Below are 27,854 nucleotides of genomic sequence, written 5' to 3'. Positions count from 1 at the left end.
CAACAGGTTCTTTTTTTTTTTAACTTTATTTTTTAGAGATTTATTTATTTATGCATACAAGAACTGGGGTACAGGCCAGAGTTTTGGGGGCTGAGAGGATTCACCAGAGACAGAGTGGAGAACAGAACAGGCAGACTGACTGAAATACACTGCTGAGGGGAGCAGCGGGTGAGTCAGGAGAGGTCTGCTGCACCATGTGGGTCACCTCATGTTGGGGATCGAACTTGTGCCACAGTGGTTGCGGTGAGCTTCATAGGTTACATCTTAACCCCTTGCGCCACCAGGGAGGCCCTGTACAACAGGTTCTTTATTCATTCACTTACTAAGGACATGTGTTCTGGCTCCAGCGTTGGTACTCTGAACTACGACTTCTCAAGGATGACCAAGCATAAGCAGTGCACCCCACACGCCCTGAATGTACGCACAGATCAAGCTTAAGCATCTGTATTTTAAACTATTTTAATACTATTAAAGCAAAATATATAAAAAGAAAACTGGGAGAATACTTGCAATATATATGATAGAAAAAATACTTAATTTTTAAATATACAAAGAATTCATATGAATCACTAAGAAATAGAAGGCAGGCAGGCAGGCAGACACGAACAAGCAGTTCACGGAAAAGAAAGATCAATGGCCAGTGAGCTCATACACAACATCACCCAAGTGCCAAGGCATGTATGCACAGGAAATTTACCACATTGGTATTTATAATCGTGCTCCTCAAATATGGTTTGCATGGCAATGACAATCCACCAAGTGCCTGTAATTAATCTTTGAGGAGATAAGGGGCTGGAATGTACATCAACGACACTTCTAAGAGCACTGTGAGTTCAGGTGATAACTTTTTCTTCATAGAGAGACTTTCTTGAGAAAGAAAGCATTATGTTGACTTATATTCTGGTACAAGTTTCCTATCTCGATGTAGGACAACACTTTGAACACACTAGCTTCTTGTAACTAAACATCAGAAATAACTCAGAAGTCCATTAAAGAAGGTATTTGCTAAATAAATTGTAAGAACCAAAAATAAATTCCTCTACACTCATTTAAAAGAAGGACGTTAACATATGTTGATGCACACACAGAGGATGGGGCGGAAAGGACATTGAAGGACACTATGAACATTGTGCAAGTGCAGTACGTGAATAAAAGTGCAGGTCAGAAGAGTAAGGGTTTGTATATGCATAGTTTCTGGAAGCATATCCAAGGCATTGTTAACCATGGTTATCTTTGGGAGATGGAATTATGGTTGTAGAGAGATAGGGCAGGGTTTTTTTTATCTCGTGTCCTTCATACTACTTACGTTTTTCTATAGCTAACGTAAGTTAAATACATGATTTTTTAAAAGATGAATTAAAATTTTCAATTTTGCTGAAAAGTCATGAAATGAAGTCAGATTTGTTTCAAGGCAGATCATGTTTCCAGAAACTGACATTGGGCTGAAATTTGTTTCAGAAGATTTATTGAGACAATCTTTACATGGGATAAATTTCCATGAAGTCATTTGTATAAAGATGTAAGAACACGTCAGCTGGGTTTTCCAAACTCAGAAATCTGTTTTTCCCATCTTAAATTTTTTTTTGGTCCCAAATTTTTAGTCCCTCTCGACGATGGGTCTCAAGGCTAGGAAGTCATGAAGTCAGGGTTCAATCCCTGCAGTGTGACAAAGAATCACCTAATTCTGGTCGCAATAGTTACAAGGCAGGACAGGCCAAAAGGGTTCTTTGTGCTCAAAAGGGCTCAAAGATGTTAGATCATAACATGCATTTGATGAAATCTAGGGCTCCATATGCTTCATGGAAACCACAATTTGTATTGCCAAAAGTATGGGATATTAGGCCTTTCAGCATCATCTGGAACACATTAATAATCGTTAACATTTGTACAGTACCGTGTAGTTTGCAAAGCACTTTTATATCCACTGTTTTATTTAATCCTCACAACAGATCTTTGGAGTAGGTAAATGTCACAGATCAACCACTGGGTATAGCAAGCTCATGCTTTTTTTCCCCAAAGTCACTAATGAGTGAAGAGGCAAAGCCAGATTGTGCCCGTCCAAGTTCTTACTACCACCCCACACGCTTCCAAGGCATGGTCGACCTAAGCTGCCCTAGACAGAAGAGTCTGGGCAGCTTGTGCTTATTCTCTGTTTATTTGCATGTTATGCCCTTGAGCTGGATGAGTTTAAAAGCAGAGCATGGCTATTGCCACTGTTTGTGAAACACTGCTACTTGGAACAGGCAGAGAATACAGACAGCAGCTTGAGTTCTTAGTCATCTTGAACTGAATCAAGCAGGACAAGTCGAGGAAAAAACAAATCTTGTAATCTCAATGAAGGAAGCTCTCAAACATAGTCTTCCCCACTGGCAAGTGTGTTCTTCCCTTCTGTGGTTCTACATTACGCTTTTCTCTGAGAAGTTCAAAGTAATGGCAATAAGATGATCTTTCTTGAAGGTCTCTCTAACTCTTATACCTACTTCCATCAATTTGATTGCAGTTTTTCATGTCAGATTATTTTTCTTTTCCCAAAGCTCTTTGTTAAACTACCCACATCTCATATTACATTTGTGTTTCTATTTTCTGCACATAAACCTTATATCGAGCTATTATAACCATGGGTTACTACCTTCCACTTATTGAGTACCTATTAAATTCCAGGTACTATGGTAGGTACTTCATGTATTTTATGTTATCTCTAACCCTCATAAGAAACTCTACAGTGCCTAACTCATTCCTCTCATTTCCAGATGAAGAAATTGAAGTCTAGAGGGATAAGTCTGGATCTCAGCATAATTAAGTAGCGGAGCTGGGACCAAACAGAGATCAGTCAAGCTTCAAAGCCCAGCTTCTCTCCAGGACACAGCAGACAGTAATGATGCCCATTGTGTTCAGTATTTAGTGAAAATGTTCATTGTAATGTCATGTATTTTAGCAGCTATCATCATATTTTCTCCTCAACTCCTAAGAGTGGGTTGGTGGTCTAAGGTGATGAAATTAAAACCTAATACAAATGTAGCACTCCCATCTCATACTCTTAACAATCTAAGGAGAATTACAGCATATAATGGACCCTTCTGTTCTGCTTCTTTTTTCCACCTGGTCAACTCTCAAAGGAAAACAAAAATTCATATGATCACTGAGGTCTAGAAATTAACTTTTATTTTAAATCTGTCAAGAACTCCTGGCAATTATTAATTTTATTAAAATGATTACATATGACAAAACAAAGAATAGAGGTAATTCCATTTCTCTATAACATAAATTATGAGTTAGATTCTCAGCTGCTGGCTCAGCATTGTTCAAGATTCTTTTAAAGATTTGGGTGGACTTTAATTTCCAGAAAATTTTAAAGTAGCAAAGGAAGAAATAAATTAAAAGTAATCCCAACTGGACATATTGCCAAGGATGTGCTAATTATACAATCTTCTTGACATATTTATAGGCCAGACTTCAAGCTATGGTAGTTCAAAAAAAAAAAAATCACACAAATAGATGTCCTATATTGGCTTGTTATTTATAATTTTTAACAGAACAAATTTGCTGATTCTTTTTTAAAAGATGGCAAAAATGAATTATGACTAATTCAAATAAAAAACAACCAGCATCCATTCATCTAACTGAAATGTCAAAACAAAAACAATTTTATTAAAATATTTAGTACCAGAATAACTTATAATAGTATGAAAAAAGATTGAAGTACTTGTCCTTTGTTGTCATTGACATGATCACATTTTGGCAAAACTGTTTTGTAAATATTCCAAAGTTTTTATCATGGATCTGAATCTACTTAAGTAATCAAACGAACTCATACTTCATCTGATCATACAGTCATAATTTACATATCTTGCTTTGCACTTACTGTTACTGCAATTTAAAAACAAAGTATTACATATACACAAAATATTTTTATATCAAATTATCTTCATTACACTAAATTAACCCTATCCCCAAATGCTGTGATACATGAAAAAGTGTCACACAATTTATATCAAGACTGATTTTGTTCATCTATCAACCAGAGCAGCCTTTGGTTTTAAAAAGGTTTTGAAAAATAAAGAAAATGTTCCCACGTGGCTGCACTATGGGCTCTCATTCACACTCACAAAAACATTTTCCAGTTAAAAAAAAAACAAAAAAAAAAAAACAAAGCTACAAAATAGATTGACAAACCCAGAACAAACACCCAACCATAAAAGAGTCAAATCCTTTTTATTTCTCTGGAGCACATATATTCTGTTATATTTGGCATCTCCACTGTTTATTCAAGTTTCAAGTATACCCAAGCTGACTAGAATATTATTGCTTGATTGAAAAAGATATTCTTCTTTCTTGATACTGATTATTCTCACTCAATGATAGTCTCATTTAGAAACAAAACGTTCTTTCTTTTAATGCATGATTTCACTTAACTTTTACTTGAATGTCTTACTTGGCAAAATTCAGAGACTGTTCAATGTTTTGCTTTCCATGTGTTTTAAATTTAAAAATCAATGTTATGTGTGTATATGCATATTCACATAGAGATACATTTCTTTCATTGTCTTGTTCTCATTGCAATATAATTGTCTACCAGCAACTGTAATTTGAAATGAACCAAATAAAAAGTTTTTAGCTGTTCCATATAAAAAACACTTTCTATCACAAAACCCACTAAAAGCTAATGCAAACAGGGCTATGTTTTAAAAACAAAGTATAGGTTTAGGTCTATGCAAGAACATTTTGAGTTATTTATATAAAGAAGTTTTGTTTTTTTTTTCCCTAACCTTCATCATGACTTAAGAGAAAGAAAATCCAAATTCATTCTAAAAGGCATGGTGTTTTCCAGCAGTGCTTGGAGAAAGGTTTCTGATCACAGTGAACTCACTGAGATTCTTCTTGAAGGTGCACAATAGCTTTCAGTTTTGTATATCAGATATGCAGGCATAAAATTCTCGCTGTCACTCGGAAAAACACACCAAACAGTTTAAGATACTAGAAAAGTTTTTCTAAGGGAACATTTCACTTGGACTGAATAGATTTTCAAGTTCTAACATGTGAATTATTGACTGCATTTCAAGGGCTTTCAACAATTATGGTTTCTACCCTGGAATGTCCATCTGGAACGATACACACAGGCTAATAAGCATGATGGCGCTGTCATTTTGAGGCATAGTTGTTCTGCTATGCCCACGTTGTAGCTTATTTTCGGGAAGCAAGGCACTTACTGTAATGGCAATGCAGACATTTTATGCATAGTTTTGAGTAACATAAAATAAGTTAATATTTTTTGATTAAAGTGAGTTTTTTATAACTTATATGTCTTTTATAGAAGCAATTAAATGATATAGTTAGGATAATTAAAAAACAAGAAGAGGTTTGAAAGGGAGTCTTTTTTACGCCTACTTCGGCTCTGAAAATGAGGATTTATGAAAAAACACGGACATGAGGAATAGCCATTGATCTGACATGTGACAGATGCTTAGAACTGCTGGGCCAGTGGCACTTTGACCGTCTTTACTTCTGCTATATGTGATGACTTCTGGATAATGCAGCTGGTGGTTCCCTGCAGTTTGTCTTTTCCCTGTGCAAGATTTGTTAAGGCCATGGCTGCATTAATCTCCTTCCAGTATGTGTCGTCCTTGCTTGGACCCTTTCTATTAGCTGCACTGGATTTAAGCAAAATAGAAAAAAGAAATTATCAAACTCACAGCTTGTACATAGAAAATGCCATCTCTGAAAAGCTCAAATAGCAAATAAAAACATCTTACTCACCTGTCTCCCTTACTGGATCCATTTTCCAGAGTGTCTGCAAATAAAAGTAAAAATCAATTATTTTACTTTTTTAATCTCAGAAGTTTCATCATTAGTTACCAGGAATAAAATTCATCAGGAAACATGGTTGAAAATTAGTTATCATTTTACACAGATAAAGTCATTTAAATGAAGTTGCAAAAAAAAAAAAAAACCAAAAACAACTCTCTGTTAAGAAGCAGGAATAAGATGAGACCAGGTAATAACGAATAAAGAGTAGTTTTCATAAATGTACAAAAATCTGAGGTTCATTTATTCTGAGAAACCAGGCCTTTTTGTGAGGCATCAAAGGGTGGAAGCAGGGGAGACCCAGGTAGACCAGGGCCAGGCTCTGGTCCTGCCCTGCCACCGGCCAGCTGTGGACAGATTACAGTGTCCCTTCAGGTCTGGGGTGCAGTGCCCTCTACTATTAAATAAGGGGGCTTGTAGCTCTTCAGGGTGCCTCTGGCTCAATGATCTAGGATTTCGTGGGACTGAAACCCTCATCTGAGAAAAAAGGTTGACAAATAGGTCCTTCTGGAGATTCAGCAGATGAGTCACAGACCCAACGCCAATAGCCATGCAGGGTTTCCTGGCACTTTGGAACACGCCGGCACCGTCTTGCAGCTCCAAACACTCCTCATCCTGCTGTTGCAGGAAATGAAAGTTAGGAGGTGGGTTTTGGCTTGTGCACTCAACTTGGTACAGATTTGCCCCCTCCTCAATCAGAACACTGATGCATACTCATACCACGTAGATATAAAAATAAAACAGGTTCTTAACCTTCATTAAATCCCTCCAGGTAACTCCTTTGGCTGAAAGAATGTGGTCTTAGGAATACAAAAATAGAAGAGGGAAGGTGGGAGAGATGTGGGAGGGTTCTAGGGTACCAGTCTGGGTCTGGAGGTAGGCACAAAGGAAGGGGCTGGACCTCTCGTGAGCCCAAAGTCGAGTGGCTCAGTCACCACCAGCACGATCATCATCTACAGCAATAAACATTACCAAATGCCAGAATGAGGGACTGCACCACACCAGGAAACACTGAAAACACAACGCTTGCTGGACAGCCTAACAGCCTTTGGGAAGCTGTCCTCCTTTTCTTTTGTTTGTTCAGCTCTATATTTCTCATTGCGATTTTTTTTTTCTCTCTCTCTGCAGTGCTCAGGGCTAGTTAGACAACGCAGCATAATTTCCAGTTCGGGGCTCTCAGGGAGACATGGAACTAGAACACCTGAGAAGAACAGCCCTAGCTCAAATAGAACAAAGTTTCCTAGGGAAAATATAACCTAGGAAAAATAATTCCATGACATGTAGATCAGGGAGCTAAACTTCAATGCCCTCTGTGAAGGGACAGAATCAGGGAAGTCTGTTAACAGATCCCGAGTCAGGCTCAGAGTATGGGGCAGGCGACAATATTTTTTGAGTTCTTTGCACAGCCCTTTCCACCTAGGACCCAAATAAGACAGCAGCACTTAGTAGATTAATGACACGGTTGTTATGAAGAATCAATGGGCTAATGTGTGTCTGGCCCAGAATGGAACAGAAGTCAGTTTCTTTGGTCTCCTTTCATTTTATGGCTGCTTTGGGGAAACAGGTGGATCTGGAAGGGGCTGGAATGTCCCTGCTAGAGCCTTGTAGGCTTCTGGGTCCTCCAGGTCCACATGGATGGGTAACTACATCTCTGAGAGAGTTCTGGAATTCCGAGATTACTCATGTGCCTGGAGAGACAGAATGAAGACATTAATACGCAGAACTCTGATAATTCTAGCCTGTGGGTTAGTTCTTATGTGTCAGGCCCTGCTGGCAGCACTCTGCACCTTCACTTTGTTAGTATCAGCGACTCTGTGTGTGGACAGCTTGTCTTTGTTACGTCCACTGTGTCATGGCATTTAGTGATATTATCTAAATCTTCCCTCCATGATGACAGAGACAAGGTGCCACCAGAACAGAAAACAAGTCAGGGCCTCTGTGCAGCAGGAAAGCCAGCGACATTGGACACTTTACAGAGGGAAGAAAGAAATGAGTTAGGCCTTTGCTCAATTTTGCCCACAAATTGCAACAATTCTGTTGCCAAAGTGAAGCAATAAGTTATGGAGATATTTATTCAATGGAAAGACTTGGCAAAAGCAGATTAAGTTCCATGAAGCTTAAATAACATTAGGGAAATAACAAAACATAATTTAGAAAAGACCATGTAACTGATGATCTGGCTCACAAACTAAAGTCTCACATATGCAAAGGGGCCCGAATCAGAATCCTACCTGGACCTCAACCTGCAAGAGATTACAGCACAGCTGGCAACGAGGAAGCCTATGGCTATGAAAGGTGCAATGAGCTCCGGACCCTGAAACGCCAGAGGTGAATGGGGCCTGCATGTGGGAGGAGAATATGTGATCACTGCTTAGATGCACCGAGAGCTTCAATTTAAGAAAAGTGCACTCGTATGTCCTTTCATCCTATGAACGACCGGATGCCGCTTGCCCTCTCTGTGGCTGCCTCCTTGAACTTGTTCCATTAAGAAATGAGTTTCCTAGAGCCAACTGTGAAATTATAAATTCTGCTTACTCTTTGGATGTATGTGTTTTACAGTTTGGTGCCTATGAAAATACCTTTGAAGTGTAAAAACAGAGAGTCCCGCCCCCGTTCCAGTATTCTTAATTGGTTTCATGAAGCACAACAATGGGTATCGAAAAGATCAGGCTCTGTATTTGATTTATTAAGAAGATGGGCATGTTCAATGTCATGAGGTCTGGATGTAAGCTCCTTGATTGGCAACAGAAGAAAATTTTCCATAAAAAGCAATGCACAGAAGAAAGACTTTGCTTCTCTGTTAATAGCTAATGCTACACGCGTGTGTAACAAAGTTCAATCTCAAAGCTTTCAAATCAACCAGAAAGAGCCGACTACCACCACTTTGGGGGGTCTCTGTGTCCAAGGAGGATTTGGTTCAACACATGAATTGTTGTCAGAGGGCACACTTTCCTGTTGCTGTTACTGGTGGGCTGCCAGGTGTCACTGGGATATTGTATGTCCAAGAGTCACCTCCCATAGAGGGGTGTGCGCTCATTCCCAGAAGCACTAGCAAAAGGAAGACAGCAGACAGGGGCCCTTTTACTCTGAAACATTTGTGCTTTTGTAGGCAAGCAAAGGACTAGAATGATCTAGTAGTTTGAGGTTTTTTTCTATTTGTTATGCTGAGATGAAATCTGGGGCAATAGCCCAGCTATTTGAGAAATGACATTTGAGGGAAACTCAGAGAATTTGTAATCTGCTCATTATATTAAATCATTTGTATTAAATATAAGATGTTTTTATGTTCTCTTCCTTTGAAGTACAAGCTTGTCCACGTGTAGCTGGTTCACGTGGCTTCCAGCCACTAGTCAGCATTGAGGGCCCGCAGGTCTGTGACCCAACCAGTGTGGACGGCGCTCCTCACGCTTCTGCCCGCTGCAGACACACGGTCTCGCTGGCTCCCCTCCAGAAGTGGCCCAGTAGTTCAAGAAACAATCTGACAGGAGAAGAAAGGATTCTGCACACTGCTGGGAAGAGAAATCAGCAGTCTGAGCTAGAGCAGAAATACTACTGCTATTAATTAACATGCACAGACTTAGGGTCTGCCTGCCCTACATTCAGCTCAGCTGTATCTCTTACTCTGCAAGTAGCTTGGCTCAGCGTCTCCAGAGTCTGAGCTCAAATGCCTTTTTAGATTCTAAAGTTCCAAAAAATCAGCTACGCTGTCAATTACCATAAAAGCAACTGGTTGGCAGGACAACTTATTGAACCAGCCAAAAGAGCGTGTTTTAAGACCAAAAAAAAAAAAAAGGAAAGAAAAAAAAGAGGTGCGTAGTTAGGAAAATCTTGGATGCTGTAAAACCCAAACCATGTTGAAACTTAAAGTGGGGCTATCCTCAGTTTGGACATGTGTTTCCTTATAAAGTTAAGTAGAGAAACGATTATACAGAAAATTCTGTTCTACTGAAACTTGAGATGTGTAAGCAAAAAGCTCTGTGGGCAAAGTGTTCGTTCAACTTAGATAAATGCCATCTAGAAACACATTCATTCTGATATATATTCCTGAAGTGTTACAGTACAACCAAGAGACAAAAATAGGAATAAATCATTTCTCTGAGAATTTTTTCAAATTTAATCAGTGAGTCCTAAAGTTAGGGATGTTTTAAAATGTTTCACAAAATATTACTTACACCACTGAATTGTTTATAAAATTAAGAGTATAAAGGATTTTTTAATTAAGTAACCTGAAAACTATATATGTTTCCCTGAGTTAAAATGAAGAGAGCCTGAGTTAAAATGAAGAGAGCCTGAGTTAAAATGAAAAGTTGTAGAGCCCTGGCTCTACAACTAAGCTCCCTCATAGTCAGTTTGGGGGTCACAACTGTGTGAGTAGCCAGCCAGGGTGTGCTGGGTCAGATCTCAGAAGTCCCCAGAGCCTCCAGGACACTAGTTTCTGGAATATTTGCATATTTGGCAAAACTGTAATAAAGAAAAAGACTCTGGTGAGTGGGGCACATCTAAAACCTCACTAAGAGTTCTGAAATACAGATTGCTCCAAATGCATAGGAACTCCACCAAATGGACTGAGCACACTCCCTGCCGGTCCCAAGTACATTGCCCCCCACTTCCACCCCACCCCACACTAGATCCAGGGGATCATTACACACTCTCTAGACTGGGTCCATGGGGATTCTGTGCTTCTTTCTTTTAAAAAATAGCATTTGTGGGCCTCCTGAGTGGCGCAAGGGGTTAAGACGCAATCTATGATGCTATCCACAGCCACTGCAGCACAAGTTTGATCCCCAGCCAGGGAGCTACCCACTTGGTGCAGCAGACCTCTCCTGACTCGCCTGCTACTCCCCTCAGCAGAGTATTTCAGTCAGTCTGCCTGTTCTGTTCTTCACCCTGTCTCTGGTGAATCCTCTCACCCACCACAACTCTGGCCTGTACCCCAGTTCTTGTATGCATAAATAAATAAATCTTTTAAAAAATAGCATTCGTGTTTTTCTCTAATAAGAATGCAATACAGGTTCAATGCAGAAAATCTGGGGGGAAGTATAAAAGAGGAACTGAGGGAAAGTGAGGGAGAACTAATAATACTTATGACCTTCCAAGTAAGTTCATGCACATTTTTTAAAATGGGGTCAATCTGTACATGTTTTATAACTGGACTTCCCCACTGAATCTCTACTTTTGTCTCGCCCTTTGTTAATAAGTAAGATAATAATCTTTGGCCTTCCCTGATGTAACAATGGGTTTTGCCTGTGAAAAGGAAATGGCTTAAAGAATTCAAAATCAGCTTAATTTGGTTTAAATTGAATATCAAGAGAGTTGATGCTGTGAGAATTGTTATCTTTAAAATAGCAATTATTAACATTGATTAAAGGCTTACTCTTATGCCAAGCATTATGCCAGGAACTCCAAGAATGTTATCTGGTTAAATGCCTACCACCCCTACTGAACTAAATTAAAAAGTGCACTCACTTACAGTGACATAAAGCACCAAGGGATCCAGAAACTTACAAAGGACTCAGGCAGTGGGGACTATGCGTCTCAGGTCCAGATCAGCTGACTCTGAAGGTCATGCTTTTAACTACTGCAATCCATTATCCAAGGAATCTCTGATGACAAAATCACCTTCCAGGACCATGGCCTAATGCACAGTTACAGAGAGAAGGAGGGGAATAGTAACCTACTGGAAACATATTAAGCATCTTTTCTGTAACTTCCGCCAGTATTTTGGATCACAGAGATAAACAAAAGACTTGGTTTTCCCACTTTGTGATTTAGTCCATAATAGCAAAAACTCTAACTTATGGACCAGGGAGCTCTTCCTCACACTTCAATGAAAGCGACATTTTAGTAGATGTGCTATTCCTATAATCAATCACTCTCTGTTGCCCAGAGCAGCTTACAGCTAAGTAGCTCCTAGACAGCTCCTGCCGTATTACTTTCACAGGACATTTTTGTGGTTATCTGTCTTTGAGGGTAGTTAGAGCTTTTGCATGAGTAACGGTCACGATAATTCATCCTAAGTGATATTTACCCAAAAAGGAAGGGAAAATAAACCACCCAACAACCTGTAACATTTATCTGTTGATGACTAAACTGCTTTTTCCAGTTATACCGACCAAATATGAGCCCCACTTTAAAACTTCTGCATGACAGGAAAGGCTGCTACGAAAACTTGGAAGAGCAAGGCAACTGCTCAAAGTTGCGTTACCAGAGCCTGGATTTTGTGAACCTTGAGCGAGGAAGTGTTGTGAGCTTTCAGAATAGTGAGAATTAGAAAATGAACTCCCCCGCCCCCATCTTCACGGGTGGGTCTATATACATTTTTTCCCTTGGCAATATATTAGTAAACCATTGGTCCTGGGACCTGAAGGAATGAGCGGCTTCCAAAATCATTTCAGAGTTTGAAGAAACATCTTTTCCAAAAATGAAGCCAGTGATTCTGTTTCCTCCACTCATGACTTCTACCATCTGGCCGAAGATTCTTTTCCTTCCTGCTGCCTCTCATAGGGGCTGGCCCTTTCCCCTGGCTGAGGACTACCAGATGCTCTGGCCCACAGGGTCCCCACCTTTGGTTGCCTTTCTGTCACTCATCATCATTTCCATCTCCTGCCAGAAAATACATATTAGAAACCACATCCCTCCATTTTGGACCAATTGTGATGAGCTCCCTGGTCAGGAGGGGAGTCTGATGACCTGGGATCAGGCTTTCCGGGTTGGCTCTGACTCCAGCAACAACAGGAATGTTCCTGTCTGCGAGGAAACCCTCGTGGTGCCCAATTCCCTATCAGTTAGGACACTGGGGCATAATGGTTTTGCTGATTATGCAGAGCAAAGAGCTTGAGGCTGGTGGCTCCATACTAATCCTCAGTTGTGCCTTTGTTCTGGTAAAATACACAGCTGTTCGGACCTTGGTAGTCTGCGCTGGTGGACTGAAGGTGTAGGAGGTAGGATTTACAAGTGAAAGCAATTTTTCAAATAAGCAGAGTACCACCCAATTATAATGTCTCAACATCAACTTCGCTTTCAATCTTTTTTACCAAAGAGTAAATCTTGATGTTAAGTTACTTGGCACAGCCCCATCTACCAAGATCACTCCTCTGTGATCTCAAAGGCTCCACCTTCCCAAAGTCTAAAACTTTCAGGCCGAAACTTCACTTTGAAGATTAGAATACAGACTATGGGGAGGAAATTGTTGGTGAGTGACCAGAAAGGGGGTCTGGAAATGTTAAATATTCTCATTTCTATTCTTAGCTCCTTGTTATTAACTCTGAGGGTGGTCTGGTGTGAGGCAGAGAGGCAGCGTCATGCAGTGATCAGAGCCCAGGCACTGGCACCAGGCAGCAGGCCTTGGGCCTCTGCTCCACCTCTTACTGTGTGACGGCGGGCTGGCCGCTCTCCTTCTCTGTGCTTCAACTTTCCAATAGCACCAACGTACATGGCTGACACGAGGATCACGTGTTCTGAGTGTACGACACTCCGAACAGAGCTTGAGCACCTATACCAAGTGCTGTATAAATCTTTGTAAAATAAAAGAAGTTAACCTCCTCTCTCATTTTATCTTTTACATCTAGAATATGGGTTGAATGCAGTCTGAGGGGAACTAGTATGGCTCGCAGATTTAATAAGAAAACCATTATGTAAGGATAAAATATTTTAACTCCGGGCAAAGTTCATCATCTCAGACTAATGGCTTATGTGTGCAGAATCTATTATCTTCAAAGACAAAATGGCTTTTCTGATGCTGTTTCATGCCAGCGTACCACAGCATGCCAAGACAAAGAGCACTGGAGCCACATTAAAGAATATCCACTAGCTTTAAGTGTCTAATGGATTTTGTTACTTCATTTTCTCAAGGGGAATATTGGAGATGTTACCCAAAATGTTTCATCCATGAAAGCTAGGGTTGCAGCCAAAGTCTCAGAAAATGACTTCCTAACTATGCATGAACAATGTCTGTGTGTGCCCAGCTGTGGCAAAGAGCATTCATTGTTTAGAAGAGCACTCCTTTTTAATGCAAGTTGGTCCACTAGTTCTGGAAACTGTATGAACGTATTCCGATTCTGAGCTAAACCATAATTGTGTCCTAATGCCCCGGTATTGATATTCATCCTCTAAGTTTTTTACCAGCACAAGGATTATTTCCCCAGGGATTAACTTTATAACAGCCATGCTGCAGTTTTAGAAGGTCGACTTGTTTAATAAATATATAACAGAATAGCATTAGGTTACAAAGTATTAATGTGACTTTCTTCAGCAAAGGAAACTTTTAAACAGAAAAATGTACATTGTAATAATCTACAAATGGGTGGAACACTCTGGCCTCATCCACCCACCTGTAGAATCTTTAGTATCTGTCAAAAACCATCAAAAAATATTTTTCTTTGATATATGAAACATAGAGTATCTTTGAATTGGCTCGCATGTGTGCCATGCTTTTCGAATTCTTCAGATAACCATCTCCAGAAATGACACTTCAGACTGGGAGATCTGGTGTTCAGCCCAGCTGACTGCAGAAACACCAGAAATGACACAATAAGAGAAATGAGGTTCACAAACTCCTTGGATCTCTCCGAAGAATAGCAAATGACAGTTTCTCTAGTCACAGTTCATCTGGTGTATTTATTAATAGAAAAGAAACATACTTGAGACATAAGATGAACAGTATTACCAGTCCTCTACATTTCAAAGTTTTTAATATACTTAGGATATTAAAACTATTCTTGGCATGCTGTGTCCTGGGTTCACACATGTCTACATTTAAAGGTTCTAAGATATTTTGCTTTAATTTCAGAAACAGTCATTTAAAATCTAAACTGTGATGGGGGGGGACTTTAAAATGAGAATGGGAACAATTTTTATTGATGAATAATTGAAGGGCAGGAGAAGTTAAAAAGGAATTAGGTATAAAGGTGAGATAGAGCCCTGGGGAAGAGGTCTGTGGCTGGGGTGCCCGGGTTTCCCTATTCAAAAGGTCTGATGACCGTTTGGACCAAGAGAACACCCAGTGACTCCTCCTGAGTTTAATCTCACCAGAGGGAGGCACCCCAAATTTTGCTCAGGAATCTACATCCCAAGCCATTAAGTTCCAATGGCATATAGATCCTATTCTAGTATCATCATCAACATTTAGAATACAAGAGATTTCTAGAAAAGAGAAAGGGATAAGTCACTTACACCTAACAAGTCAACCTGTTTGGGGGAGATGGGGAGCAAGAGCCAGCTCTTTATAGATTAAAGGTCACCTTTTTGTACAATAATTTATCTAAGTACAGGATGTGTCCTAGGACAATAGGAAAATAGCCAATTCACTATTTCTGTGACCTGTACTCTGTACCCAAGTGTCTTCACCTATAAAATGGGAGTAATGGCAACCACCGCTTGCCAGGGTTGCTATGAGGATTCAATGAGGTGAGAAGTGTAAAGATCTTCAACAGCCTGGCACATAGAAAAGGCTCTGATAGTATCGCACCTGAAATGAAGGAGTGACACCCTCTCATCCTTCACTAGCCAAGGGGACCACCCCAAGTTCCATGGAGGTGCTAAGCCCTACATGGGGTTTCTTCTATCACACCTTAGCCTCTAAGCCACCTCCTTAGGGTGCCGTGGAGAAGAGAATAAAATTCCTATGGGATCTTCTCAGAAGGCAGGCTCCTGATTCCATCTCTGAGACTGTGACTATGTGGATCACAGATACCCCCAAGGGCCCTGCATTTGGACACGCTCCCGGGTGTTCTCATGTCAGTGGTAAAGGAGCTTCCCCTGCTTTTAGTTAAGAATCAGGATGGAATTCCTGGGTGTTCACTGCATTGTAGCAGCACAAGGCTGCACTTTCTTGGCACATTTCAAAAATCATCACTGATTTCTAGTATTTGGGTCCAATAACAGCATAAGGCTGTAGCCAGTGAACCAAGTTCTTGATTCTACTTTTGCAGAATAGCAGATGTAACGTTTTTGTAGGAAAATGTTGTTCAGAAATTATGACTCCAGCTTAAAAATACTTTTTATTGTCTATTTTTGTTTATGCATGAATATAGACCCCTGAAAATTAATTTTGGGGCTGAGGTGGGGTAAAACTATATATATATATATATATATATATGCTATAATATATAATTCAAGGAATGCCATTAAAAATATATACTTATGAATAAAGGAAACCAAGATTTTCATTGTAATGTATTTCAGAATACTTCAAAATAATAAAATCATCCTTCTTCTAATTGGAACAGCTAAGATAATAATATACTGTTATAAGATCTGTGTTTTCTGTTTTGAAAACAAACACATTGGCCTGGCTCTGTATTGCAGTGATGGAGGGAACCTTTATTTTTCTAAGTCTTGTATTTTTTTTAATCTTTCCTTTGGGAAAAAAGGGTGACAAATAGCAATCCACATGGGGTCATCAAAAACTAATTATTCAAACTAACACAGAATTTTTTCTTTCTAGGGCAAGATAATAAGCTTTTGTAAACTAAAGTAAACTTAGTTTCTGCTGCCCTTAGTAGAATATTTTATTTAGGCCTGCCTCAAAAAAAAACAGAGCACTGTTTTGTTATTCATCAACATAGTGATGAGGTTTTACAGAGTTTGGGGTTATTTTTATCTGTTATTTTTAGCATAGCCATGAGAGGTGGCTGAAGTATGTGATTTCTAAAGAGGAACAGAGATAAGGGGTACACAAAGCCTCCAGGAAGCAACTTGGCAGGCACCAAGCCCAACATCACTAAAATAGAGTGTGGTGGGTCTCTGGTGGCACAGAGGTTAACTATCAGCACTATGAAGCTATCTGCAGACACTGCAGCACAGGGTCAATCCCCAACCAGGGAGCTGACCCACATGGCGCAGTAGACCTCTCCTGTCTCGCCCACTGCTCTCCTCAGCAGTGTATTTCAGTAGCTCTGCATGTTCTGTTCCCCGCTCTGTCTCTGGTGAATCCTCTCACCACCCCCTCCACCTCTAGCCTGTACCAGCTCTTGTATGCATAAATAAATAAAATAAATCTTTAAAAAATAAATAAATAAAATAGAGGGTGGCAGTTGCGATGTTGACTCTGGTTGTGAAGGAAGATCCAGGAGGCCCAGGCTAGGTTTGCTGAGGGCTTTATTTTGAACCACAGCAGCAATTCAGAGCATCTGGAACCAAGGGCTGAAGAGGCCTAAGTACCAAAAGTCCTGAAGTCCCAGAGATCCAGGGACGGGCTGAGAACCCAGGGCAACTCTTGACTGGAGCATGAGGAAGGTGAGCTAGACACGTGGGGTCATTCTGTGTTGGGACCCCACCGCCAAAGGCCTACCGAAATTAGATCTAGAAAGTCTGAAATCAAAAGGCTCCACACCATAGCCTTAAGAATTTAGGTGTTAGGGTCAGTAGGGTGGGGGTGGGAGTGTCTTCCTGTGAGCATCATAATAAGATAATAAACATATAATACTTAGACATGAAGCAAAGAAATGATAAAAATAGCAATCACTGTTATGATCTTATACTTAAACAATAGCAGAACTCAATGACTACCAGGAGAGAATGAATATAAAATACAGAAAAGTTCTTGCAAAGCCAATTCATGAGAATTTAAATACAAAAAAAAGGGCATGGACACAAGATTTAAGTGTATTTAAATACCAAGATACACCAGAGCTATTGTTTTATAAACATTATATAATGTTATAAGTAAATCAGATGCCTAAAAATAAAAAAGAAAAAATATTTCACTGGCTAAAAATTATATAGAGAAAGGGACAAGGAACCTAATACTTCTTACAGACTTAAAACAGTTCTCTATTATTCCCTATATTTTGTACTCTTTCTCATATATTTTAACGACTTTGGAGAAAATGGACTATCTTAATGATCAATAACATAAATCAATTTAAAAATAAACAAAAAAGAGGTGGAAGGCAGATAGCTGTCCAAAAAAAGAAAAGAAAGCAAAAATTAAAATTACATTCCTAGCACAAACCATATCCACTTACTCATACCCTTGGGGTTTGGTGATGGAATACACTATACATAAAGTGATTTAAAAATGAAATCCCACAATTCTAAATTTTCTTCAGACATCAAGAAATAGATGGTGAATGAGCAATGAGAAGACAGTAGTTAATGCTTTAAATAAAAGTATTATACAAAATAGCTTGGCTCTCATAGACAAGAGTGAAAAGCCTACGCATTTTCATCTTGATAATAAAATTTGCCTTGTGTCTGTCTGTCTGTCTGTCTCTCTCCCTTCCCTTTTCCCTCCCTTTCTTTTGTAAAAATTGCCAGGGAAATCACACATTCCTTGCCAGCTTCCCAGCCTCTTGCAGGCATGCGCCCTCTCCTTTCCTCGATGGGCAGTGTGGTCCTGGTGACTTTTACAAACTCAGGAACTGGAAGCAGGAGGGGTAGGTACAGGCCATTCCTGGGATTTGAGGACAGAGTAGTTGTTTTTTTTTTTTTTTTTTTTTTTTTTTTTAAAAGAAACTAAGCCCTATGAAGGGCTTGGGAAAATAGGGTGACTGTTGCTTGTGACATCCTTCCTCATTTCCAATGCCTACCCAGTTAGATGCCCACAATCCAGTTAGACACCCACTGGCCAGTAAGACGCCCATTCAACATCCCTCAGGAGTGTGCTGTTCACTACTCAGCATGTGGCTCCAAAGTCCAGAGGGCTGAGGCATCCACCAAGTACAGAAGGGACGTGTCCTCCTAGGTCACCCACAGTATGAACTGAACACAAGACCTTACACAACACCCAGGAAAAACGTGAGCCATTGTTCCAGCCTCCGCACAGCACTTGGTGGCCCATCCTTCAGCATAAGACCAGAACAGGAGGTGGGAAGGCAGAGGGGGTCAGCAAGGATTTGAGAAGACATATTTCTAAATTTTTCAAGCTCTAAGTCAGTGGCTACATTATACAGCTGACTCTTGGTCTAATTTTAGGATCTCTACAAAAACCATCCCATATGATAGCTTATTAGAGATTGCAATATGTAGACTTTTACTTGGAATAGAAGATGCACAGAAAGATATTTCCAAGTGAAAGGAGCATGCAGTCTGTGCTTGTGCCCGTAGGAGAGGGAAAAGCCATGAAAGAGGATGAGGAGCCTCAAGTTAAAAACGCACTTAATTTTCACGTGACTTACTATTGTAGCAATAAAAGTAACCAGCAGGGCTAGGAAGAGCAGAAAGTGGGCCCAGAAGTGGAAAAAAATCGTTATTTTTATACTGATGAGGAAGCAACAGGAGCTGTGCAGAGCAAGTGTTGGAAGCATCAAATGGTTACTTTGAAAATGGGAGTCAGGGCCTCCTTGGTGGCGCAAGTGTTTAAGCCTCAGCACTATCAAGCTATTCCCAGGTACTGCAGCACAAGTTTGATCCCCGGCCAGGGAGCTACCCACATGGCACAGCAGATCTCTCCTGACTCACCTGCTGTTCCCCTCAGCAGTGCGTTTCAGTCGATCTGCCTGTTCTGTTCCCCACTCTGACTCTGGTGAATCCTCTCACCTCCTGCATCTCTGGCCTGTACGCCAGCTCTTGTATGTGTAAATAAATAAATCTCTTAAAAATAAATAAATATAAATGGGAGTCAGAATTTATAATTACTTGAAGAATTATTCAAATAGAAATTCCATGCTAACTTTAGTATTCTTTAAGACACAGAGAGAATAATCTGTTTCTCAGACTCCTACAGCTGCTTTTAAGGGGGCTGGTATCTTCCGTGGTTTGTCTTGAATGGAGAAAATTAGTGCACCTGCTCATTGCTGCAAGCTATGAAGGGAAATTTTACTTAAAACACTTTTCCCTGAATGGTAATGCACTGGCCAGAGAGAATTTGGAACCTGAGAAACTCAGTCCTTCTGCTTCTAAGCTTTGGCTTACTTATTTTCTTAGCCTCATTTTTCTCTCTCTGCAAAACAGATTTTAAAATACTGAACAATGCGGACTGTTGTGGAAATTTAAAAAATAATAATTGTAAGACACCAGGAGCCTAGTAGTAATAACTACCAGCCACCATTATTCCACAATTGCAAATACTTTTTGCAGTGGCAACAAATTTGGATGAATGATGAAGATTTGCCTTGAAATGGAATAGATAACAAGTAACACAAATCAAAACAGTTTTTGTAGCTGAGTTGTCTAAGCCAGGTTAAGGGCAGCCATGTTATGTCTATATGGCTCAAAAGTGCCTATTATGGAGGCTCCAGTTTTGTGATGACTCGGAGAAGGTCACTTAAGTTGCTTAGTAGCCATAATATGCAAAACATTTGGATGAAATCTTCAATGAGAGTGAGAATGAGCATTTCAGGATTATGTCAGCAACTGGTCTTCTGCTGTTCATTTTGGGGATTGGCATAATCTTGCACATGCTACCCATGCAATCATATAAATACATTAGGGTATTTATGCTTCGTTGTTTGGAGAAAGTTTTAAACATGGAGATTCTTACTCAAGATAGACTATGGCATTTGAATTTGGGAGAACTGCTTTGTAAATTCCCAAATCTTAAAAGCTACTTTTCTAATTTCTGTTACTAAGAATTTTCTAAGAAGTTCTAACTAGTTGCATACCTAACATAATTCTTAAAACACACATCACTTAGAAGACTTTAATTCTATCACTGCTTTCTCCTAAACAACTATTCTTAAATTCTTAAGTTGAGTGGAGCAAGAATGTATAGTTTTTTTTTCATGTACTCCTGTTATTTTACAAAGAGATAGACCATTATGAAAAAATTCTCTCTTGCATAGCGGAATGGGAGGGGCAGTTTATTTCCTTTGGAATTTTTTGGTCATATTTGAGTACCTGGTGTTTTGACAGAAAATGTGTGACCACTTTACAGTGAGTTTGCATTTATTCAAATGCAAACCAAGTTATACTTTGTGAATGTCAAATGGAAAAATATACTTTGTTCATGGAGCCCTCCATTCTTGGCCATAACTAAGGGGCAGTTGACTTAATACAATTCATGGCAACAATAATATTTATGTAGCATTTTGCAAGTCCTAAATGTGCAATTTTATTTTACTTTCTCTTTGTGTCCATTTACATCAATTTAATCATTTCCCCCATTTTACAGTGTGGAAACTGAAACTAAAGATGACTGACAGATCCAAGGCCAAATTGTTATCAACAATCGGTCTGGGGGCCTCCCAGGTGGTGCAGCGGGTTGAGCGCAGCGCTGTGAAGCGGTCCACAGCTTCTGCAGTGAGGGTTCGATTCCCGGCTAGCCAGGGAGATACCCACATGGCGCGCCAGACCTCTCCTGCCTCGCCTGCTGCTCCCCTCAGCAGTGTTTTCAGTTCATTTGCCTGTTCTGCTCCCCACTCTGTCTCTGGTGAATTCTCTCACCCTCCTGCATCTCTGGCCTGTACCCCAGTTCTTCTATAAATAAAATAAATCTTAAAAAAATAATAAATCCTGAAACTTATTTAAAAAAAATTGGGCTGGGACCAGAAGACAATCTCTTAGCTTAACTGTCATAGAGTTTGCTCTTCTCCATGTTATCTTTACTCTCTTGCCCATGGCTGCATTGCACAGGCCATTACTGAGTGCGACTAATACACCAGATACCATGTTAAGCCCTAGAAATACAAATTACACATGGATGTTATCCCTAAGCAACCCACAATTTGATAAATGAATGACAACTGCTCAGTGTGGAAAGTGCTGTAAGAGTAGAGAGGAGCAAAAGCAAACACAGGCTGGGGAGGTGGACATGGAAGGAGCAGAGGAGATGACACCCTTGGGACAGAGGCAGCTGCCTCCACTCACATCAGCTGGCTCCACTCAGGCCATTGTTATCTCAGTGCCGAGACAGGAAAAGGACAGGAGAGCACAAGTGTGAAGTCAACATAAGCCAACTTCTGAGGTGAAGAAGACAGAGAGAGCATTCCAGGTAAGGAGGAAGCTGTACGAAGGGGGAAACTCTTCGTAGGATACTCTTTTTGGCATAGCTGAAATGAATGAGGTGTGTGAAGGGGCAGCAGAAAAATGAACCAAGAGAAACTAGCAGGAGGCAAGGCGTGAGGGAGGTATGGGTTTGGGGGCCAAGAGAAGTATGGAGAACTCTACCTTGAATGGTATGGGGAGCTACTAAAGGAGATTTAGCAGTGGTGTGATTAAATTTGGACTTAGGGAAAATCCCTCTGGCCCTCATGGAAGACTAAATTGGAGAAGCCAAGCCAGAGCATGTAGGAACCCAGAGCAGATGCATGGAGTGTAGGATGCAGAAGTGATGGTGGAAGTGGCAAGGCAAGACTTGGGAAACACCAAGGGCATAGACTTGTTGAATGATTCAATGGAGCTTGGGTACAAGAGACAGGAGCCTGAGATATCTCTCAGGTTTCTGCCTTGGATGGAGTAGGTGGATGGGGACAGCATTCTCCAAGTTAGGGACCAAAAGGGGCAGATGAAGGATACTCTGGAGGCCATAATGAGTTGATTCTGACAACTGAGTAAGAGCTGTTGTGAGGACCTTCGAGTGTGGGTGTAGATGTCAGAGGCAGAAGACACAATTCTTAACAAAAAACAAAATTAAAATACTGCATTGTGGGATTGCTAGCAACATATTCAGAACTGTTTTTATACTTTCTCCTCAAAACATTCATTTGAACATGGGAATTCATCAGCACTCAAGAAAGAGTATATAAAGAAATATATACATAAGTAAATACGGATGGGTCTTATATGACTCTAACTGCAGAATATTTTCACACATAGATTTAAATCTTTCCCCATATGCTCAGCCAATACTATTCAATGTGTGATTTAAGGGAGAAAAAGTATAAAATACCAAAGTTCTGAAAGATGAATTATTTAAAAATATTTATCAGTCATACACCCTTCATGCATACTGCGCTCTCAGAAGGAAATGGACAGCCAAAGGGTAAAGCAGAGTAGAAACAGTTTCCTTAAGTAAAACAACAGAGGATCTATCTGGCCACTAGCCAGTTAGCAGTTTTAAGGCAAATCTCTACTAATCCATTTTTATCAAAGTTCTCACTTAAAGTCCACCTTTTATCCCAAACCATTTAGTAGGAACTTTATTTTAGCCACAAAGTGCTCTTTAAAAAATTTAACATTGGGCTCTATCTTAGGCTAACAGAAGAAGGCATTAGGTGACAGGAAAAAATGTATTTTTTTTTTAAAAAATAAGAAGACAAGAACTTGTGGAAAACATGAAGCAGTTCATGAGACTTTCTATTGAAAACCAAATTTAATGATAACACAAAATTTCTTTCCTATTGAGGACAGATGCTTCTTAAAGAATGGATAAACCAATAAACTTCATTTTCTAGTGGCATTTGAAACCACACATTTAACCTTTGGAAATGGCACAAAGACAAAATCTCAAAAAGCAATAAACAACAACAAAAACCAGGTTTTCTGGGCCTCCCCGGTGGCGCAGCATTTGAGCGCTGGGTTGCGAAGCTGCCCGCAGCCTCTGCAGCACCGGTTCGATCCCCAGCTGCTCCCCGGCCACCTGAGGAGGGTCCCACATGGCGCGCAGACCTCTCCTGCCGCCCGCTGCTCCCCTCAGCAGTGTACTTCGGTCCTTCTGCCTGCTCTGCTCCCCGCTCTGGCTCTGGTGAATTCTCTCACCCTCCCGCGCTTCTGACTGTACCCAGTGCATGTATAAATAAATAAATAAATCTTTAAAAAAAAAAAAAAAAAACAGGTTTTCTTTTAAAAGAAATCCCGTTGAATTGACATCCACCCTTACCCACCTAGTTAATATCCAGCTCCCTAATGGGGACCAGCTCCCCCAGGAAGGTGGCTTTTGGTTGGGTTTGTGCATGATGTTCATTTGTCTTGCATCTAAAAATTAGAACATAACAAGCTTCTAATCATCACTTGTTAATTTGAAACAAAAAGAATTCTTTTTTCCATTGAAAGCAGATTGTAGAAAAAAAAAGTAGCATTCTCCAAGGTCATATGCTGTTGGCAAAGCTCAAAAAAAACCTTGTAGTCCAACTTGCTTATGTTCAGCTGTGTTTACTTAGACTTAACTTGACAAAGTCTGCCTCTGATTATAGTCTGCAGTCATCTGCCCGCAGATAAATAGATATTACACAAACTTTTGGAGGGAATGACATTTGGCCTCCATAATTTTGGAATAATTTACTATGTACCCTCAACTTAAAACACCAAAATGTTTTGGGATTGAAACATAAATATTTCATTTTACAAAGGGAGCAATCTCAATGACCTTACGGATTTTAGGTGATTTCCTAACAAAGTATGGTACTACTTTGGAAGGTGTGGAGTAGTTCTGAAACTGGGAGTTTCAGACAACATTTATTTCAGTCTTTTCAATAACCATCAAGATTTCAAGGAATTTCTGTAAACAAACTGTCACTTACAGAAAATAACTTTCCATCAATTTTTTGCAACAAGTCTCCAGAACAGAACATGCATATAAAAGTCAGAGTTAACTAAATTATTTCCAGAGACTACATCTTGGAGTAGTGTTTACACTATCAGTAAAAAAGCAAAAGCTCAATGTTTTACCGCTGTATCTTACACTAAATGTAAAAATTTTGCTTTTTGAGTAATGTAAACCATTTCCACAGCATAGAGTCTGTTCTTGATTACTTGAGAAATGATTCTGGTCCATCATATTGACTTTGCTTGCTGTTATATTTACATAACAAAAGATAGACATACTTTCCTCTCCATACTAAGATTGTTTCAAAGGTGGAAGTACTTACATTCCCTAGTGATCAATCAATAAATCCATCAATTGACAGATCTTGATTCCATTTTGCTAACAGCCAGTAATACAGTAGTGAGCAAGGGACAGATAATCTCTGTCCTCTTAAGTTTGTCTACTGAGAAAAAATGGTAAATTGAACACCCACCATCATTTTCTACATTGCTCATTTTAATTTATACAATTATGAAGAGTTTTGCCCAATGAAGAGGACTGTTTTCTTCCCTGACTCCTATTTTATTATTTCATTAACTTAAGGATAGAGCCCTTCCATAGCAGTCTATTAAGGAAGTCACATATTACTGCTGGCCCAGGTCTCTCTAGCAGTTCAGTCTATATCTGTAAAGTTAGTTGTTGAGGGATTCATTTAATGCTTCTAATTTGGCTTTTATTCTAATTTACTAAAATTGCTGTGATAAGCACTCTGTAAAGTGGACAATGCTAGCTCTACTGCTAGCTCTATTTATGTCTTACAAGCAACGGTTTTCAAAGGCCTTTCCCTCTGAAGAACAGAATGGATGTATCTTATGGCACATCACCTCATTGTTTTCTCTCTTATGCTTTCACTTTGAAATTCACAAAAGATGAATTTACTTAAATAAATAAAAGAAGGAATATGTTTTCAAATGTGCATGCCTTGAAGAAACAAATCCATAACACGTGCTGGAGCCCCGAGTGTCCCCTTCTTACTGATCTCAGAGAGAATACATTAAGGCCTTGTTAGCTTTTCATGCAAAACTGCATCCGCAATCATTCTAGAAAGGGCAGCTTCCTCAGATTCAACGTGTAGACAGAGAATGGAGTCCAGGAAAATGAGGGAGTTTGAAACTCTTTTCTGAAGCTCGGCCACGTGACAAGCCAGAGGCATCTCCAAAGCCACCGATGCAACAGCAAGCCAAGAGAAGGAGGTGGCCGCTGCTGGGGAAAATAACTTTCACAGCTTGATACCTAGGTCCTGTGAGAGCTGTCTAGAAGAGGGAGGGAAGAAGTATTAGAAAACACAGGGGGACTAACAATGACCAAACTTTTTACTCTTCAGGCAACCAGGGGAGGAGGCACCGGTAGCATCAAATCTCAAAGTAAGGAAAACCCTTTCAGGGATGGCACTCCTTGCTGGGTGGTTGCTAACAAAGGAAAGCACATGTGCAATTCTTATCAGATTTGACCATGAAATAATGGCACAGAAACTAGTACAGAAAGCTCATTTTTAACAAGGAAGGCAAAAATCCTACATGCACACATTACTTTACATTCAGTCAAGGCTATCAAGGGGCAGTACTCTGTGTAAGGAAAGAAGAAGAGCTGCCATATCTCCAGACAGGGAATTTATTCTTTAAAATGCAGAATTTAATACAGGAGAAATGTTAGTTATGGATCACTGACCAGAATTAGTTTGCAAAAGATCTGCTGTTGAATCAAACTTATATGGCCCACTCCATGTTAACCCAAGTAGGGAAAAAAGGTTTTAAATGGAAAGTTTTCACAACCAAAAATGTTGAAAAATTTCCTATATTTTCTGGTTTCATTTTTCCCAGAAATGAAACACCACATAATAACAACACCTCACTTCCAGCTCTGTCAGGAAGTGCTGAGGTACATAAACATTTTTTATTTCACTTTTTTATAAGAAGGTGACCAACATTTTCGTAGCCTTCCAAAAAGCTTCAGGTTTGGAATACATTTTGGTTAAATGTCAGCAAAGGAATGTGCTCATCGTTCAAAAAGCACTTTTCTTTCCAACCTTGGAATATATGTAGAAGCTGTGTTGTGAATGGAATTAGAAAAAAGGCTCAGAGCCACAACGGAAAATCCAGTTTACAATTCCTAAAAGAGTTTTGTAGAGAAGGCCTCTGTGTAGAAGGAAACAGGAATAACAAGGGACATTTACAAAGCACAATGATTTTAAGTGATTGAATATTCAAAATATCAAAAGTTTTCACAATTATTATCCACAGTTCTGGGAGGTAGGAATTTTTCTTTCTCTTACGTTATATAGAAATACATCAGAGAAGTTAGATGATTTACATAATGTTGCTCAGTTAGTTAGTGGTGGAGAAAAAAATAAATGAACCCAGATCTTCAAAGTCTAAAAGGTTTATCCATTGATGGATACCCAATAGTTGGCATTGTGCATACACAGTGGGAAAATACTACAAGTATTGGCAACAAGGTCATCAACAAGACAAGAATGTAGACTATTACCACTTTTATTTGACTCTTTACTGGAGATGCAATTCAATATGATAAGTCAGAAAAAGAAATTCACAGCAAAATGTTCAGAAAGGTGGGAAAACCACCACTATTTGCAAATAAGAATTGTATTACTGGAAAGTTAATTGAAAAAGTGAAAAAAATGATAAATTTATGGTGGTATGAGAGCACAGTATTAATATACATAAATCAATGGTTTTCTCATATAAAAAACAATAGCCAGTATAAAAATGTGGTGGATGCAAAGACCTCACAAACAACAAAAGGATAAAATGCCTAGGAATAAATTTAATAAGAAATGTGCAAACCTTATCTAGAACATTACAAAACAACACTGATGGCCAAATGAACAAATACAAAGAAGAAATGAACAAATATATCTCCCCAATATATCAATTTTCTAGAATTAATTCATAAAAGTAACACAATCCTCAATAAAAATAAAGTGTTTTTTACTTTAGTAGACAGGTTGATAAAGATAATTTGGAAATACAAACAAACACTAATTGTTAGAAAAATTATGAAAAAAGAAGAAAGGGAGACTAATTCCAAAGTCTCAATAATTCCAGTGTGGGATTGGAACAGAAGTAAAAGAAAGGTAAATAGAAAAATAAGGTAGACTCAATTTAAAATGTGATATTTTCAGCCAGGAAGGGAGAAGAAAAAGTGACTGATAACGCATGTGAGAAAAAATTAAGTTGTTTATTTTCTTCAAACCACATCTTCACATCTCATACTAAGATATAGTCCAAATAGATAATAGAATTAAGATTAAAAAATGATTCAGAACATAGAAATACTAGAGGAAAACTTAGGGCAATCCTTTTAAAGTTTTGAACTGAGGTCATTCTATTATCACTTAAAATCTAAGAGCCATAAAAAGAAAAATTAATAAACATAATTGTATTTTTTAAAGATTTATTTATGCATATAAGAGCGGGAGTTTAAGCCAGAGGTGTGGGGAGTGAGAGGATTCACCAGAGAAAGAGTGGGGAGCAGAACAGGTGGATCTACTGAAATACACTGCTGAGGGCAAGACAGGAGAGGTCTGCTGCGCCATGTGGGTTAGCTACCTGGCCAGGGATCGAACTCATGCTGCAGTGGCTGCTGATAGCTTCATTGTACTGAGACTTAACCCCTTGCGCCACTGTGT

At 39.4% G+C, this 27,854-nt stretch overlaps 1 protein-coding gene across 3 annotated transcripts in view; it reads right to left on the bottom strand.

The window, feature by feature from the left end:
* Window positions 1-3,075: 3,075 nt before the first annotated feature.
* MKX (mohawk homeobox) overlaps window positions 3,076-27,854 on the bottom strand; it is a 58,986-nt gene continuing 34,207 nt past the window's right edge. For 2 of the 3 annotated variants that reach the window (XM_037510162.2, XM_037510163.2), the window contains exons 5-6: window positions 5,755-5,788; window positions 3,076-5,648 (exon numbers count right to left, since the gene is read on the bottom strand). In XM_037510162.2, the coding sequence (XP_037366059.1) occupies window positions 5,462-5,648; window positions 5,755-5,788 (221 nt within the window). In that variant the 3' untranslated portion in view covers window positions 3,076-5,461. The remainder of the gene's footprint in view (window positions 5,649-5,754; window positions 5,789-27,854) is intronic. The other variant, XM_037510164.2, reaches the window with a different exon arrangement.

This window comes from Talpa occidentalis, unplaced genomic scaffold, assembly GCF_014898055.3.
Source record: "Talpa occidentalis isolate TD23 unplaced genomic scaffold, MPIMG_talOcc4v2.1 talOcc4.14, whole genome shotgun sequence".
NCBI classification, from domain to species: Eukaryota; Metazoa; Chordata; class Mammalia; order Eulipotyphla; family Talpidae; genus Talpa; species Talpa occidentalis.
The sequence above is the reverse complement of the archived record's forward strand: the minus strand, read 5'-3'. Positions and strand labels throughout refer to the sequence as shown.